The sequence below is a fragment of the Homalodisca vitripennis genome, chromosome X, assembly GCF_021130785.1.
Source record: "Homalodisca vitripennis isolate AUS2020 chromosome X, UT_GWSS_2.1, whole genome shotgun sequence".
In the NCBI taxonomy this organism is placed as follows: Eukaryota; Metazoa; Arthropoda; class Insecta; order Hemiptera; family Cicadellidae; genus Homalodisca; species Homalodisca vitripennis.
In genome coordinates, this window is record NC_060215.1 from 34794436 (window position 1) to 34807435 (window position 13000).

At 34.3% G+C, this 13000-nt stretch overlaps 1 protein-coding gene across 1 annotated transcript in view; it reads right to left on the reverse strand.

The window, feature by feature from the left end:
* The window catches only part of LOC124368892 (glycine receptor subunit beta-type 4-like), a 253072-nt gene that overhangs the window by 50326 nt on the left and 189746 nt on the right, over window positions 1-13000 (reverse strand). The window contains exons 4-5 of the mRNA XM_046826392.1: window positions 10329-10552; window positions 1399-1481 (exon numbers count right to left, since the gene is read on the reverse strand). Coding sequence (XP_046682348.1) covers window positions 1399-1481; window positions 10329-10552 — 307 coding nt within the window. The remainder of the gene's footprint in view (window positions 1-1398; window positions 1482-10328; window positions 10553-13000) is intronic.

The window sequence follows — 13000 nt, forward strand, 5'->3', positions numbered from 1 at the left end:
ATACAGAGCAGGACATTATTGAAGTCAGTTGACCTCAACACATCAAGACATCTACAGGTAGGGTAGGCCTACCAGTTTAATGAGTTTCCGGAAATTTTGCTTTTTTTAGTTTATGCCTTTTTTCTCAGGCAGTTATTGAGATATCAACTTGAAATTTTTATGGTGTTTGTATGACCCTATTACCTAGTATTTACCAGGAGGTTTTCATAAAATGTTACATTATACCCTTTAAAAAACCCTATTTGAAAAAAACTTCTGGAGCCTACTAAAATAAGACATAACCTACAAGGAGAAAACAAATTATGGCTATATGTCATATAGTTCCTGAGATAAATGGCATATAGTTAACATTGAGTTAGATAGGCGTTAAAAGTCCCCTTAACATTAGGAAAAATATAACACGTCTATTTTAAAACCTATGAAATATGATGGTTTCCTTATTTTTTATTTCACTAATTTGATAAACGATTTCATTTTACAGCAGAAACAACATTCATAGGAGGATCTATACAAATAAATAGAGCAATTTAGAAGCTTCAATAATGAAATATTTACAAACGTATATAGTACATAAATACTTATATCATCTCCAACAAACAAAAAGTAGTAAAAAAGAAAAAACTCACAAAAGCAACTGTACCCAATGATTCCGAAATCAACTAATACCTTCAAAGGAATAGTCTCAATAGGAATAGAAGGATAAGGATGCAAATCATAAAACATTTGCAGTGATTGAAAAAACCTCTGACAAGGATTTTGCCACTATAAAATATATTATTAGAAAATACCAAATCCCGAATGTAGGTAGTACGTATTGGAAAAAATTTCAAAGGAGAGCAAAAGATAATACATAAATACACTTGACATACATTACTTCATTCAACACTATTAAAAGCACTCACATTCTGATAAAAAATAATAAATATTTGAACTACTAAAAGAACTATTTAATGGGTTTAAATGTTATATTAACGAAAACAAAGTTAAATAGTCTTGTAGTATTGAAGATAAAAAAGATTCAATTTACAGAATTATATATTTTTGTCCTATATTGTATCTTCCGGTGACTTAAGACTCTCAGGAGTGTAATAAATATTAACTACATTTTACTTAGGAACTTGAGGAATGTTGAGAATGTCGTAGACGACTACTGTTAGGATAATCTTGGTTATTAGGATATCTTTGAGATGAAGTACCTCTTTAAGTAAAATGTTAAGGCCAAATTAAGAATACTGTTTTGTTTTTTGCAGTTATTTTGATGTATTTTAATTTTAATTCAGTAGAGAGAATATAACACTAAAGTACTAGTTTTTCAAAGTTTCAGTTACTCTGGGCAAAAGTATTACTACTAACAGTATAACAAATATTATATAAATACATAGGTTGCATACTACTTACACGATGCAACTTCCATGGTACATATTTGGTTGTCCAGAGGAAATTTAGACAGATCCATCATACAGGAGAACGTCAGCTTCAGCCTACAACACGCAGACATGACAATGACAGAGATGACAATCACGGTTGGTTTAATATACAACAGTCATCAAATATTATCGTGCAACATGTAGGCCTCGGAGTTTAATTGGCCACAAATCTTGATTCGGTGAAAATTGATGATTTGTTACTCGTGTTATTTCATCTCTTATCAAAAAGAAGGATCAAATTAATACTTTGGTTACAAATGTTTGATGTTTTTCGGTTATGAGTTTTTCTTTTTTATGATGTATTATTTAGAACTATTTATCACCTTTAAGGTTTTTATGTACCGTCGCCTTAATATGTTGCTACAAAATTCACTAAGTTAACATTACCTGTGAAGGAAATTAATATATTCTATGGAATTAAAACTTATAATTAGTTATAGAACTACTATAATAAGTTTCTTCCACGCCACGTAAGGACTTAAAATGGAAAGTTTAATAGCATTTTGTATTTTAAACCATTTTATATTGTTGTAGAGTATTATTGAGTACGATATAAAAGTTATTTATAACGGTATCAAGAAATGTAGTTAAACGCCGACTTCTTTGTTAATTATTATAGCTATGTTGGGATATGGCCTCCAGTAATATGCTACTTGTATGTATCTTGAACAGGATAGCAGTGCATAAGCAATTACCTGACAATATATTAAACTACTTGGAGGAGGTAAAAAGAGGATATGCATTGTATCTACTCTACAATTTAGCCATTGACTATAGACAAAATTTAATTTGACCTATAAGACGGTTGGAACCTATGGGATGGAGTAGTTTGTACCTAATGTTCGATTTTTACCAGACAGGTATTGAGATAGTATTTTCGAAGATCGGTGTAGTGACAAAGTTACATATTGTTGATTAACTTAAAATTCGCTTTTTGTTGGTAGAGACACTGAAAATAGGCTCTTGAGGTATTCACTGGAATATTATGTTATTTTATATTGTGGAGGAATACCATGCAGTTAATCTTAAAATTAAGAACCGTGATATTTTAGAATATTAAACTTTTACCAACGATAAAGAGTATATTTATAACTTTTGACACATAAAATCTGTTCATTAGGTTTAAGTTACAAAACATTGTAAAAGTGATTAGGGCGTTTCCCTCCAAGTTTACAGTGGTTTATCAGCGTAGTATATCAGTATAGTTTTCCTGTGCTGGTTCTGATTCACTCAGAAGGGGTAGACGTTGTTTGCTTGTCAATTTATAATTTACATAGACTGTCAGTAAGGTATTTTGTTATTCCTTTATTTATCTCCAGAGAATAAATCATAGATGAGAGTTACAAGAATTTCGTCTGTTTTTAAGGACAATTAATTCAATTGGAATATAAATAATCAAACTTAAGGGATACAAATGGTGGTTTCCGTGGAAAAATATATAAGAGTAACTTTGTTGTTATGAGGTTCTGTGATAAAGCCTTGGCAAGGTGGTTCTCCTTCATCCATTAGATAATTGTTGGCACGTTTAACTGTTAGATAAGGAGTTCGGTTGTGGCACATAGCACAGGATATAGGCGAGTCAACATTGCGGTAGATGCGGGTAACACCTGCTGAGAGAACAGCTGATTGTTGCTGGCATGTGGTGTATGCTGAGCTCAGAACTTGTATCATGACGCGGGCATGATCTGCTGACAGACCAGCTGTTGTGGGACGTGTGGTTTATGATGACCTCATCTGAAAGATTGGCTAATCATAGTGTGATGAGTGCTGTATGCTGACATCAGGACTTGGCTAGTGACGAGTGTATGATCTGCTGAAAGATTGGCTAATCATAGTGTGATGAGTGCTGTATGCTGACATCAGGACTTGGCTAGTGAAGAGTGTATGATCTGCTGAAAGATTGGCTAATCATAGTGTGATGTGTGTTGTATGCTGACATCAGGACTTGGCTAGTGACGAGTGTCTGATCTGCTGAAAGATTGGCTAATCATAGTGTGATGAGTGTTGTATGCTGACATCAGGACTTGGCTAGTGACGAGTGTATGATCTGCTGAAAGATTGGCTAATCATAGTGTGATGAGTGTTGTATGCTGACATCAGGACTTGGCTAGTGACGAGTGTATGATCTGCTGAAAGATTGGCTAATCATAGTGTGATGAGTGTTGTATGCTGACATCAGGACTTGGCTAGTGACGCGGGCATGATCTGCTGAAAGATTGGCTAATCATAGTGTGATGTGTGTTGTATGCTGACATCAGGACTTGGCTAGTGACGAGTGTATGATCTGCTGAAAGATTGGCTAATCATAGTGTGATGAGTGTTGTATGCTGACATCAGGACTTGGCTAGTGACGAGTGTATGATCTGCTGAAAGATTGGCTAATCATAGTGTGATGTGTGTTGTATGCTGACATCAGGACTTGGCTAGTGACGAGTGTATGATCTGCTGAAAGATTGGCTAATCATAGTGTGTGATGAGGGTTGTATGCTGACATCAGGACTTGGCTAGTGACGAGTGTATGATCTGCTGAAAGATTGGCTAATCATAGTGTGATGAGTGTTGTATGCTGACATCAGGACTTGGCTAGTCATGATCTGCTGAAAGATTGGCTAATCATAGTGTGATGTGTGTTGTATGCTGACATCAGGACTTGGCTAGTGACGCGGCCATGATCTGCTGAAAGATTGGCTAATCATAGTGTGATGTGTGTTGTATGCTGACATCAGGAGAATGGCTTTGACGTATGGTGTTTGCTGGCAGCAGAACTTGGCTCTTGGCGTTGAAGATGTGTTGTGCTGAGCGCCATAGCTGAGGTACTGAGTCAGAGTGCTATTGATCGGATGCCACTTTGAGTTGATAAACTAGTCGTGTGAGAAAACTTGACTAAAATTACTTTTCAGGTTTGGTATTTTGATGAAAGTTAGGATGAACCAATGCTTATATTTACGCTTCTTTTAGAGAAATCTTTTTAATTTGGTGGAATTTTGTTCTATTCTAAGACTAGCAGTCATTGCTGTAATGAGTTTTGTATACTGAGACTTGTATTTCTCTCATTACAGTGATAGCTAGCAGAAGTTCTGAGGCGATTTTAGTATTTTGGAGTAAGATTATGTGTGGGAGTGTGTGTTGTGTTTTCTTATTACGTTCATTATTATAGTATTTAGGATTGTATAATTTTTTCTTTTGAGGACAGATTAATATTTGAGGATGATGTCTTTAGGAATAATTATTTTCGTAAGATTGTAAGGATGTTGTAGAATACAAGTTTGATTTAATTTTTAAATTATTAATTTGTTTTGTTTCAAAATGTGACATTAAACCAGTTTTTTGGATATTGTGATGAAGACGTTTTCGAAGAGCAATTCCCTTGATGTATTTTATCCTACTTTTTTCATGGCCCAGAGTGATTAATCTGATATTATTATTTCTTTCAAAATAAATAACGATTTTATTTTTTTCATTTTTTTACAAAGGGGAGATTGAAATTTTGAGTTATGTAGAGGATCTGATATCTTAGGGATGAAATATTTAAGAACAGTGTAACTGTTATGGATATTTCCAGCAATTAATTTGATTCTGTTATTTGCTCCCACGAAATACAAAATTTTTACAAATAAAAATACCACTCCTAACATAATGTTAATGTGTAAGTGTAGTCCCTGTTAGGTAGACGGAAAAAAATACTTTTGCATTTTCTGGCCACTTGCTGGCCGTGGCTACTAAGCAGTATTTGTTAAGGATATAGCTTTTCGATAGGCAAAAGAAACTAGCTTAGATTAGTAATATATATGACATTTTTGAGCCGAGGAATATTATGCTTACTATCGATTTGGAGAGTACTAACATAATACCCTTTAATTAGTCATTTTAATTTAAGTAGGCCTAACGTAATGTGTTATTTATATTTAAAAAATATATGGTATACGTTAAATCTTTCTTTACGGTTTGTTTTTACTAAAACATATTCCCGTTCACACCGCATCGAAACATTGCCTACACTATAAAATATCGAAATATTTCGGCCTCGCTTTGGATTTTTTAAATAATCTTTAAAAAATGCTAAACTGAAACTGGCAATAATTGTTTTTTTACGATGGAAGGATTTTGAAGATAACAATACTTTCGGACATGTTATATCGTTTAGTAATACAACAATTCGGTATCATAACATTTCAAGGTCTCCAATCTGACTTATTCCTCATCTCAACTAACCTAACACTATTAACAAATACTTTCGAAATTAAACTGAGTTGGGACAGGTATAAGACAGTAATCACTACAAACATATGGTGTGTAAATTCAATGTAAAATATCTATAGAACATGCACCTAATAAAAAAAACACTAGTTACTATAAACTGAACGAAATCTTACGGATCACAAATATATCTGCTCACAATAGTCAACAGCTGACACCAGATTTGGTACTACCCTAAATAGCAGTCGTCACACCAAGAACAAAATAGCAATACTGGTATCTTCGGCCTACCGACTGTAATTTAATGCTTCACTGATACTAATAAGTGTCATACCCATGACTCCAAAAGTCCAATAAAACTTTTTTCTGTACGTCTGCATTTTGGAGTACTCTCAAGGAATACTTTAGTTTGCCTTTTCTTGATAAACGTGACAGCTGTAGTGATCTTGATTCTCATACCTTAGCCATTCAGGATAAGGCTGTGAAAACCAAAAAAAGGTTAGGACTTATTTTATACAATTTATAACGGGTATGACTAACTTAAAACGTGTTTTTGTGGAAAATATTGATATCCCAATGTAAAGTTTAACTAACCCATCTATCCTTTTAAAAATGTAATTTAATATTTAATACGATCACTTAAAAGTATATTTTTTTAAACATGCTAAGGCTTAAAATGATTTGCACAAAGTCCTGTAAGACCAGGCTACAGCTAAAACCGCCCTATTCACTGGGGCCATTACCCCGAACCGTTTAACACATTACTACGGATCGCATCTCTATTGTTCGCCTGCTGGATTGGCTGGTCGATTAGCCGACTAGTCTCACTGCCAGAGACACTCTTAGGACCATTGTAGTGTAATAGAGGTGTATTGTATTCATTAAATATTAATTTTTTGTTTCTTATAAAAATTGCAGAGTTTAGCTATTATAATTTCAGCCTTATATGAATTATAAAACCAAATCCTAATACAGGGTTTTTGTTTTTCAGACCACTCGTCTTCAAAAGGATAAGTTCGGAGATTCAATTTAAACTGATTCCCCATTAACTAAATGATCCATAAAAAATTTTATTAAAATAACTCCAACTCTGTAAAAATAAAGGGTTTGTATAACACAGAGCTTTTTTGTTTTTTTATTGTTACTCCTGTAATATAAATTCATAAAAAATAAAATGTTATTTCGATACTACATGTAACAAGCTTTCAAATGATACCATGGCTGTATTTTTTAACATTTATCAACCACTATAAAAATTTACTTTTTGAAAATATAAACATGCCCATAACCCAAAATGTTTAAATGATGAGGAGGATATCCACCACGTCAAATGAATGACCAGGTCATACAAAATTGAATAACTTTCACATTTAAAGTCGTTTTGAATCTAACTATTATAAAACTGTGCAAATAAACTGTACTTATGAGTACCAAGTTGAAATTTACATTTCCTTTTTAAAAGTAGATAGGCAATTAAGAGGTTAAACAATAAAATGAAACATTAAACAAACTGCATTCACCACGTTAATAAATATCACTTCAACCGTGTGCTAGTGCCTGGCTACATTCTTAGCGTACACAGAGTACATAAAAGCACATAAAATGACGGGCATGCCATTGTTTCCAAGCAGAGTTGAATTCTGTTATGTAATCAACGAACAGACCGCAACACTTCTATGACTTTAGACTGTCATTTTGAAACTAATATTAAAGTAATAAAACGAGATATTAAAATGCTTTCTTTGTAAAAATGTTTAGGATGTAGACACCTTTAAAATAATTTACAACATGACGTGTGTTTGCATTTGAATTTGTACCTATTTATGCCAGATTTAAAGCTACTATTGACAGATTTCCTTAAACCGAAATAACATATTTTGTTACTAAGGTAAGTTTGTAAAATCATTGTTACGAAAAAAATATTTATTTTACGAATTCAAGTATCAAACATCTTAACTGAATTTAAGACATTAAAGCCAATGATATTTGTTATGATAATGCAAAAATTCACGTTTTTAGAGGGTTTGTTTAAGTTGGATACTACCATTTATAAGGCACTACCAATTCCTAAATAGTTATTAAAATAATGTAGGCCAACACAAACTATTAAAAAAATTTAAAAAGAACGTTTTTTGTTTAAAGTTTGTTATTGACGATGGAAGGTTTGAAAGGATAACAGGATTTCGGACATTTTCCGTCGTTATAGGTTATAAAAGGTATAACACAACGTTTCGAGATTGGAATCTATCCTCTTCGTCAGGTGGACACCAATAAGGTAGTTTCCAATCCTCTAAACGTTGTGTTATACCTTTTACAACCTATAACGATGGCGAATGCCCGAAATCCTGTTATCCTTTTAAATAGAACTGTTAGACACCAATTGAAGCAGTGTCTTTTTAAGATATTCAGTTAAATGTACGCTACATATTAAATCATATTATAAACATATTATAGTGATTTAAACGTTTGAACATATCTTTTAGCCATTGTAACGAAGTTATGAGAATGTTCTTCACGATCGTGGGGCCATGGTTGTTCTTTGCGTCAGGTCAGAGGATTATCTCAAGGCACTACGTGTGGCCAAACGTATTGCGTAGTTACAAAATTGAATCCTTATCCACGAGTAGCTGGAAAGTACTACAGTCTCTCAGCCGAAAAGGAACTTCTTTAATATTTTACTACCTGCAGCACATAACATAGCAAACTTCGTGTATTGTTGGTTTTATCGGCGTCAGTGCCATTATAGCTGTTTTACTATATCCTATCAGTTTATTAAAATATTAGTCCATTTAGTGGGACTAAAACAAAATACGGAAATGATCTTATATTCTGTTTCGAAAATAATAATGCTTTTAAAGTAGGTAAAATCATAACTTAAATTACATATTACTGGTTAAGTTTGCGAGAAAATAATAAATAACAATTAAAACAACGATTTAGGCTTTAAGGTAATAAACTTGTAAGTGTTAGAAAATTGTATCCAATCCCAATCATTTACAGGTTCAGGGATCTAATTCTGCCATTTAAATACGTGTCGAAGCAACTTATGTTACGCAATCGTCGATTGGAGAGGCAGAGCTTAGCCGGCTCGAACACTAGCCATGGCCCGGCGAGCTGAGAGGGCAACTATAGCATTTAAAATAGGGATTGTGAATGGCGAGCCAAATAGTCTTGCACGCACGCATCCTTACAGGGCGTAGAAGGTTCAGGTTGGTTCGGAACCTGCCATTTCCGTCCTGGACTTTTCAGTACCGTCTTGCTAAGTTTTGGCTTTACTGCCCTTAAGAGCGCAAATAGTTTTAAATAAAAGCAAAATGTATTGTCCTTACGAATGAAAATGGTTTTAGATAAAAGCCACAGTTTGTGTCCTATAATGGCAGAAGGACTAGTAGACTTAAAGCATGACATTTTGCAATAGTTTATAGATAGTAGGTAATAATTTTATCGCAAACACAACATAGCTAGTGAGGAAAAAGCTTCGGATAACCCTCTATGAAGGGCCATAAATACACTAAACTGATAAGTCAATTTCCGTACTTAACTTTCAGGTATTTAAAGGGTTATTTTAAATAAGTCATCATATACTTCTCGAAATAGTATATTTTTGCCAAACTACTCAATTTTTTTAAATGGTATAATTGATCATTTAACATGTAATTGTCTTTTTTAATATTGCACATTTTGGGTAAACTTTATAAAATAAAACAGTTGGTTTTAGTATAAAATTTAGAAAAAGTATCATATCTTTAAAGCGTTTATGCCTCCTAAGGTTGTCATGGAATTTATCGTCTTTTCTTATTTTTCAGCGCTAGGTTACTACAAACATTAATATTGTTTAAATTTGAACTTTACTGTATTACTTTGGCGGTCACTTAGGGAAACAGAGCAATGTTAACTAACACAAACAGAAACAGGATAATAAACAGAAAAATTAGCACTTTTGAAATTTATTTATTTAAACATATTTTTTTGTTTTAATGTGAGTAAATTATTATTTCCCAATGCCAAGAATCATACTATGAACTACCGTGCATATTAACTCATATTATGTAATAAACCTTAAATATAGGGTGTTTTGTATGATATCACGATCGACAGAAGTGATATTAGCCATACTTGTAGTTTCAGTACAAAGATATTTGATAAATACCATAACAGTGGCTAGCTTTAAAGTAAACTAGCGCCTTCTTTTTGTAGCACCTACACCGCCATGTTTGTACATTTTAAGTTTACTTCTTAACAATCTAAATATCTACAATTAATTTATTAATGTACGTAACTATGAAACTCGAAATGAAAACTTTTGCCATTTCCAATCCCCCTGTATATGGGTGTTCGTAGTTAAAATACAATATAAAAGTCTTTCTGGTAAGGAGTTTTGAGGTCTATACAAAAATCTAATGAATAAAGCTTGCTATAATATAAATGACATCCTAACTTGTACTCGTAGTTCTATTTTCCACAATTATTAATATTACCTGTTTTTACAAGTTTTATGACAGTAATATTTTTAATAGAATAGAACCAGAGACTCTGAATTAAATTGATGGCATTGAATCAGTTTTAATTAATATTTTAGTATTTAAAACATAGAATAAGATAATGAATGTTATGATAATGCCTCACTTTAAATCACACTATGTAACGAACCAAATATTATAGTGCAATAAATGAATTTAATTGAACAGTTTAATGGCCTCATACCTGAGCATGTAGAATATTTCTCCGTCAGGATTGATTCGGATGAGGACGTTAGGTACAGTGACAAACTGGAACTCAGCATGTTTGGCGTTTGGAAAGTACACTTCGGGTTTCCAGATGGCTTTGACGAGATTAGGGTCGTTGAGGTCCAGGCTCTCTGTGATATCTGCGTGCTTGAGCCTCTCATCCTGCCACTTCTGCCTGAGGTACAGATCCACTTCATAGTCCTGCAACACAAAGGGAAAGTAGAGTAGTAAAGGAAATCCATAACAGTATAGCACAACACAAGGATCTCTAGAGACAAAGTAGGGATTGTAGAGATTCAGGCAGCCTACACGTAACGTACGAGTACATTACTCTGACGCAGATTCCCCACGTTGACTGTAGATTTACAGCAATGGATCATACCCGTAACCGAAAAGATAGGCTTTTGCAAAACTAACCGAGTTTTAAAAATTAATAAAAATAATAAAACAAAACCAACAGTTATGCTAATTTAGTACTATTGTTATTAATATATGAATATACATATTTTATTGTGATTTTATCATCTCTACTTTCATTTGTTTCCATTTTGAAATTTTAACTTATAACTTAAATTACTCCACACAATAAAATGTTATTGGAATCTTATGGTAATAATTTAAACCTCAAATTATATGTACATTCATCTGTATTGAAATTTTATATGACTGATACTGCCCAATTCAATGTTTTCTGATTTTTAAGTTTTACTTTGTATTTAATTTATTCATTATGTAAAATTCTTCTAGGAACAATGTTTTCTAATTTTAAGAAAAAGATAAATCTTAGAGATGAAGAAAACAATTGGACCAGACACACTCTACATTCCAATTCACAGTTGTTTTCGTCATATTTTTATCTTCATACATTAATTGTGGATAAAGTTCACCAGTAGAGTGAATATCCCAGAGACTAAAACCAGCTACACTGAGAGATTCACAGCGATGCCGACGTGTTTGTTAAGTGGAATGCGACGGCGACTCTGCTCCTCTGTACGTTAATAGAGCTGTATAGAAACAACACGAATTCGGCAAGAACAATAGAGTGCTAATTCTCTATTACTTTAACCCTTCACGGCAATTCCACGGAATCTATATTGGCCACCATGATAGAGTTTAAGTAAAACATAACCTGAAAGCTTTATAAACTGAACAGAGGAGAGGCCAGGCAGGTAATGGAAATGTCACATTCAGAAATTGCACTAGCCCGGGCAGCGAGTAGGGTTTTTTGTACCTGGGATAAAACCAAAATACTACTGTAAGCAGCTATTGTTCAGAGGGTATTGAAACAATAGTGACTGTTATATGTAATATCTGTACTTTTAATGTGTAGGGCAGGTCGTCAGTGACAGGTCTAAGGTTTCCATTTCAGTTAGGTGAAAATCGTCGCCTGCCGGCCTCGAGAGGATATTGCACTAGTCTTCACACATTTATACACAGAGTGTGTATTTTAAACGGGGAAAAATTGTGATCTTGTAAACTATAAACCTGACAGCACCATGAAATCTTTGTCTGTTTCAGATTTTAAAAACTGACACCGTTTTCCAATACGGTGGTGTACTTTGTTTTTTCTTATGGAACGTACTGTATTTTATTATTATATTCGATGTTCCATATATCCTGATTTTCTGTACATCAGATTAATTATAAGGATTTCATTAGAGGATTATTTTTGGAAATGTCTTTGTCTAATAAACATTTACAGTTTATGTTGATCAGAAATGTATCCAATTTAAAATATAAATACAGGGTGGAGCGCGGTAATTTGCTTTTTTGCACTGCAGGCTGTGGCGCCACTGTTGGTCGAAGAGAGGGGAGACTGGACGTGGCTTTTAGTGGCTGACGGGAGATTTGTATTCTTCCGCGTTCCAGTTGCCATCATGCAGTGGACACGAGAGGAGAGGTCGTTTTGTGTTAAAGCGTATTTTTTCAAATGCCCACTCGATCATTACAGTGCAGCGTGCTTTTCGTTTACGATTCGCTGATCCCCCACGCGGACGTGTTCCTGGTCGGCAATCAATTGTAAATTGGGTAACTGCATTCAGAACAGCAGGGAATGTGTCATGTGTACGAAGGGGACCTCAGAGAAGGATTACAACACCGGAAAACATCGATAGAGTTAGAGCAGCAGTACTGCAATCTCCAAAACACTCTGCTCATAAGCAATCACTTGCTCTTGGCATTTCAAGACGTTCTCTCCACCGGATTCTTCATGATGAACTAAGATTTCACCCGTATAAAATGTGCGTGGTCCATCAATTGTCAGCACGGGACTATTTGACACGGCGTACTTCTTGTGAAGACATGCTTGCAATTATACCGCGTGACGCAATTGTGTTCTTTTCTGATGAGGCACATTTTCACCTCAGTGGGTGTGTCAACAAGCAAAACATGCGCTACTGGAGTGAAACAAACCCCAGAGAAGTCCACCAGAGACCTCTGCATTCGGACCGCGTCACTGTGTGGTGCGCCATATCACGAGTAGGCATCATTGGCCCTTACTTTTTTTAGGATAACCGTCGTGCCATAACTGTGAACTCCGAACGGTACTTGACTATGATACAGGATTTTTTTCAGCCGCCTCTTGAGGCAATGCAATTAGAGGATACATGGTTCTAACAGGATGGTGTCACTGCACACACAGCGAGGGTT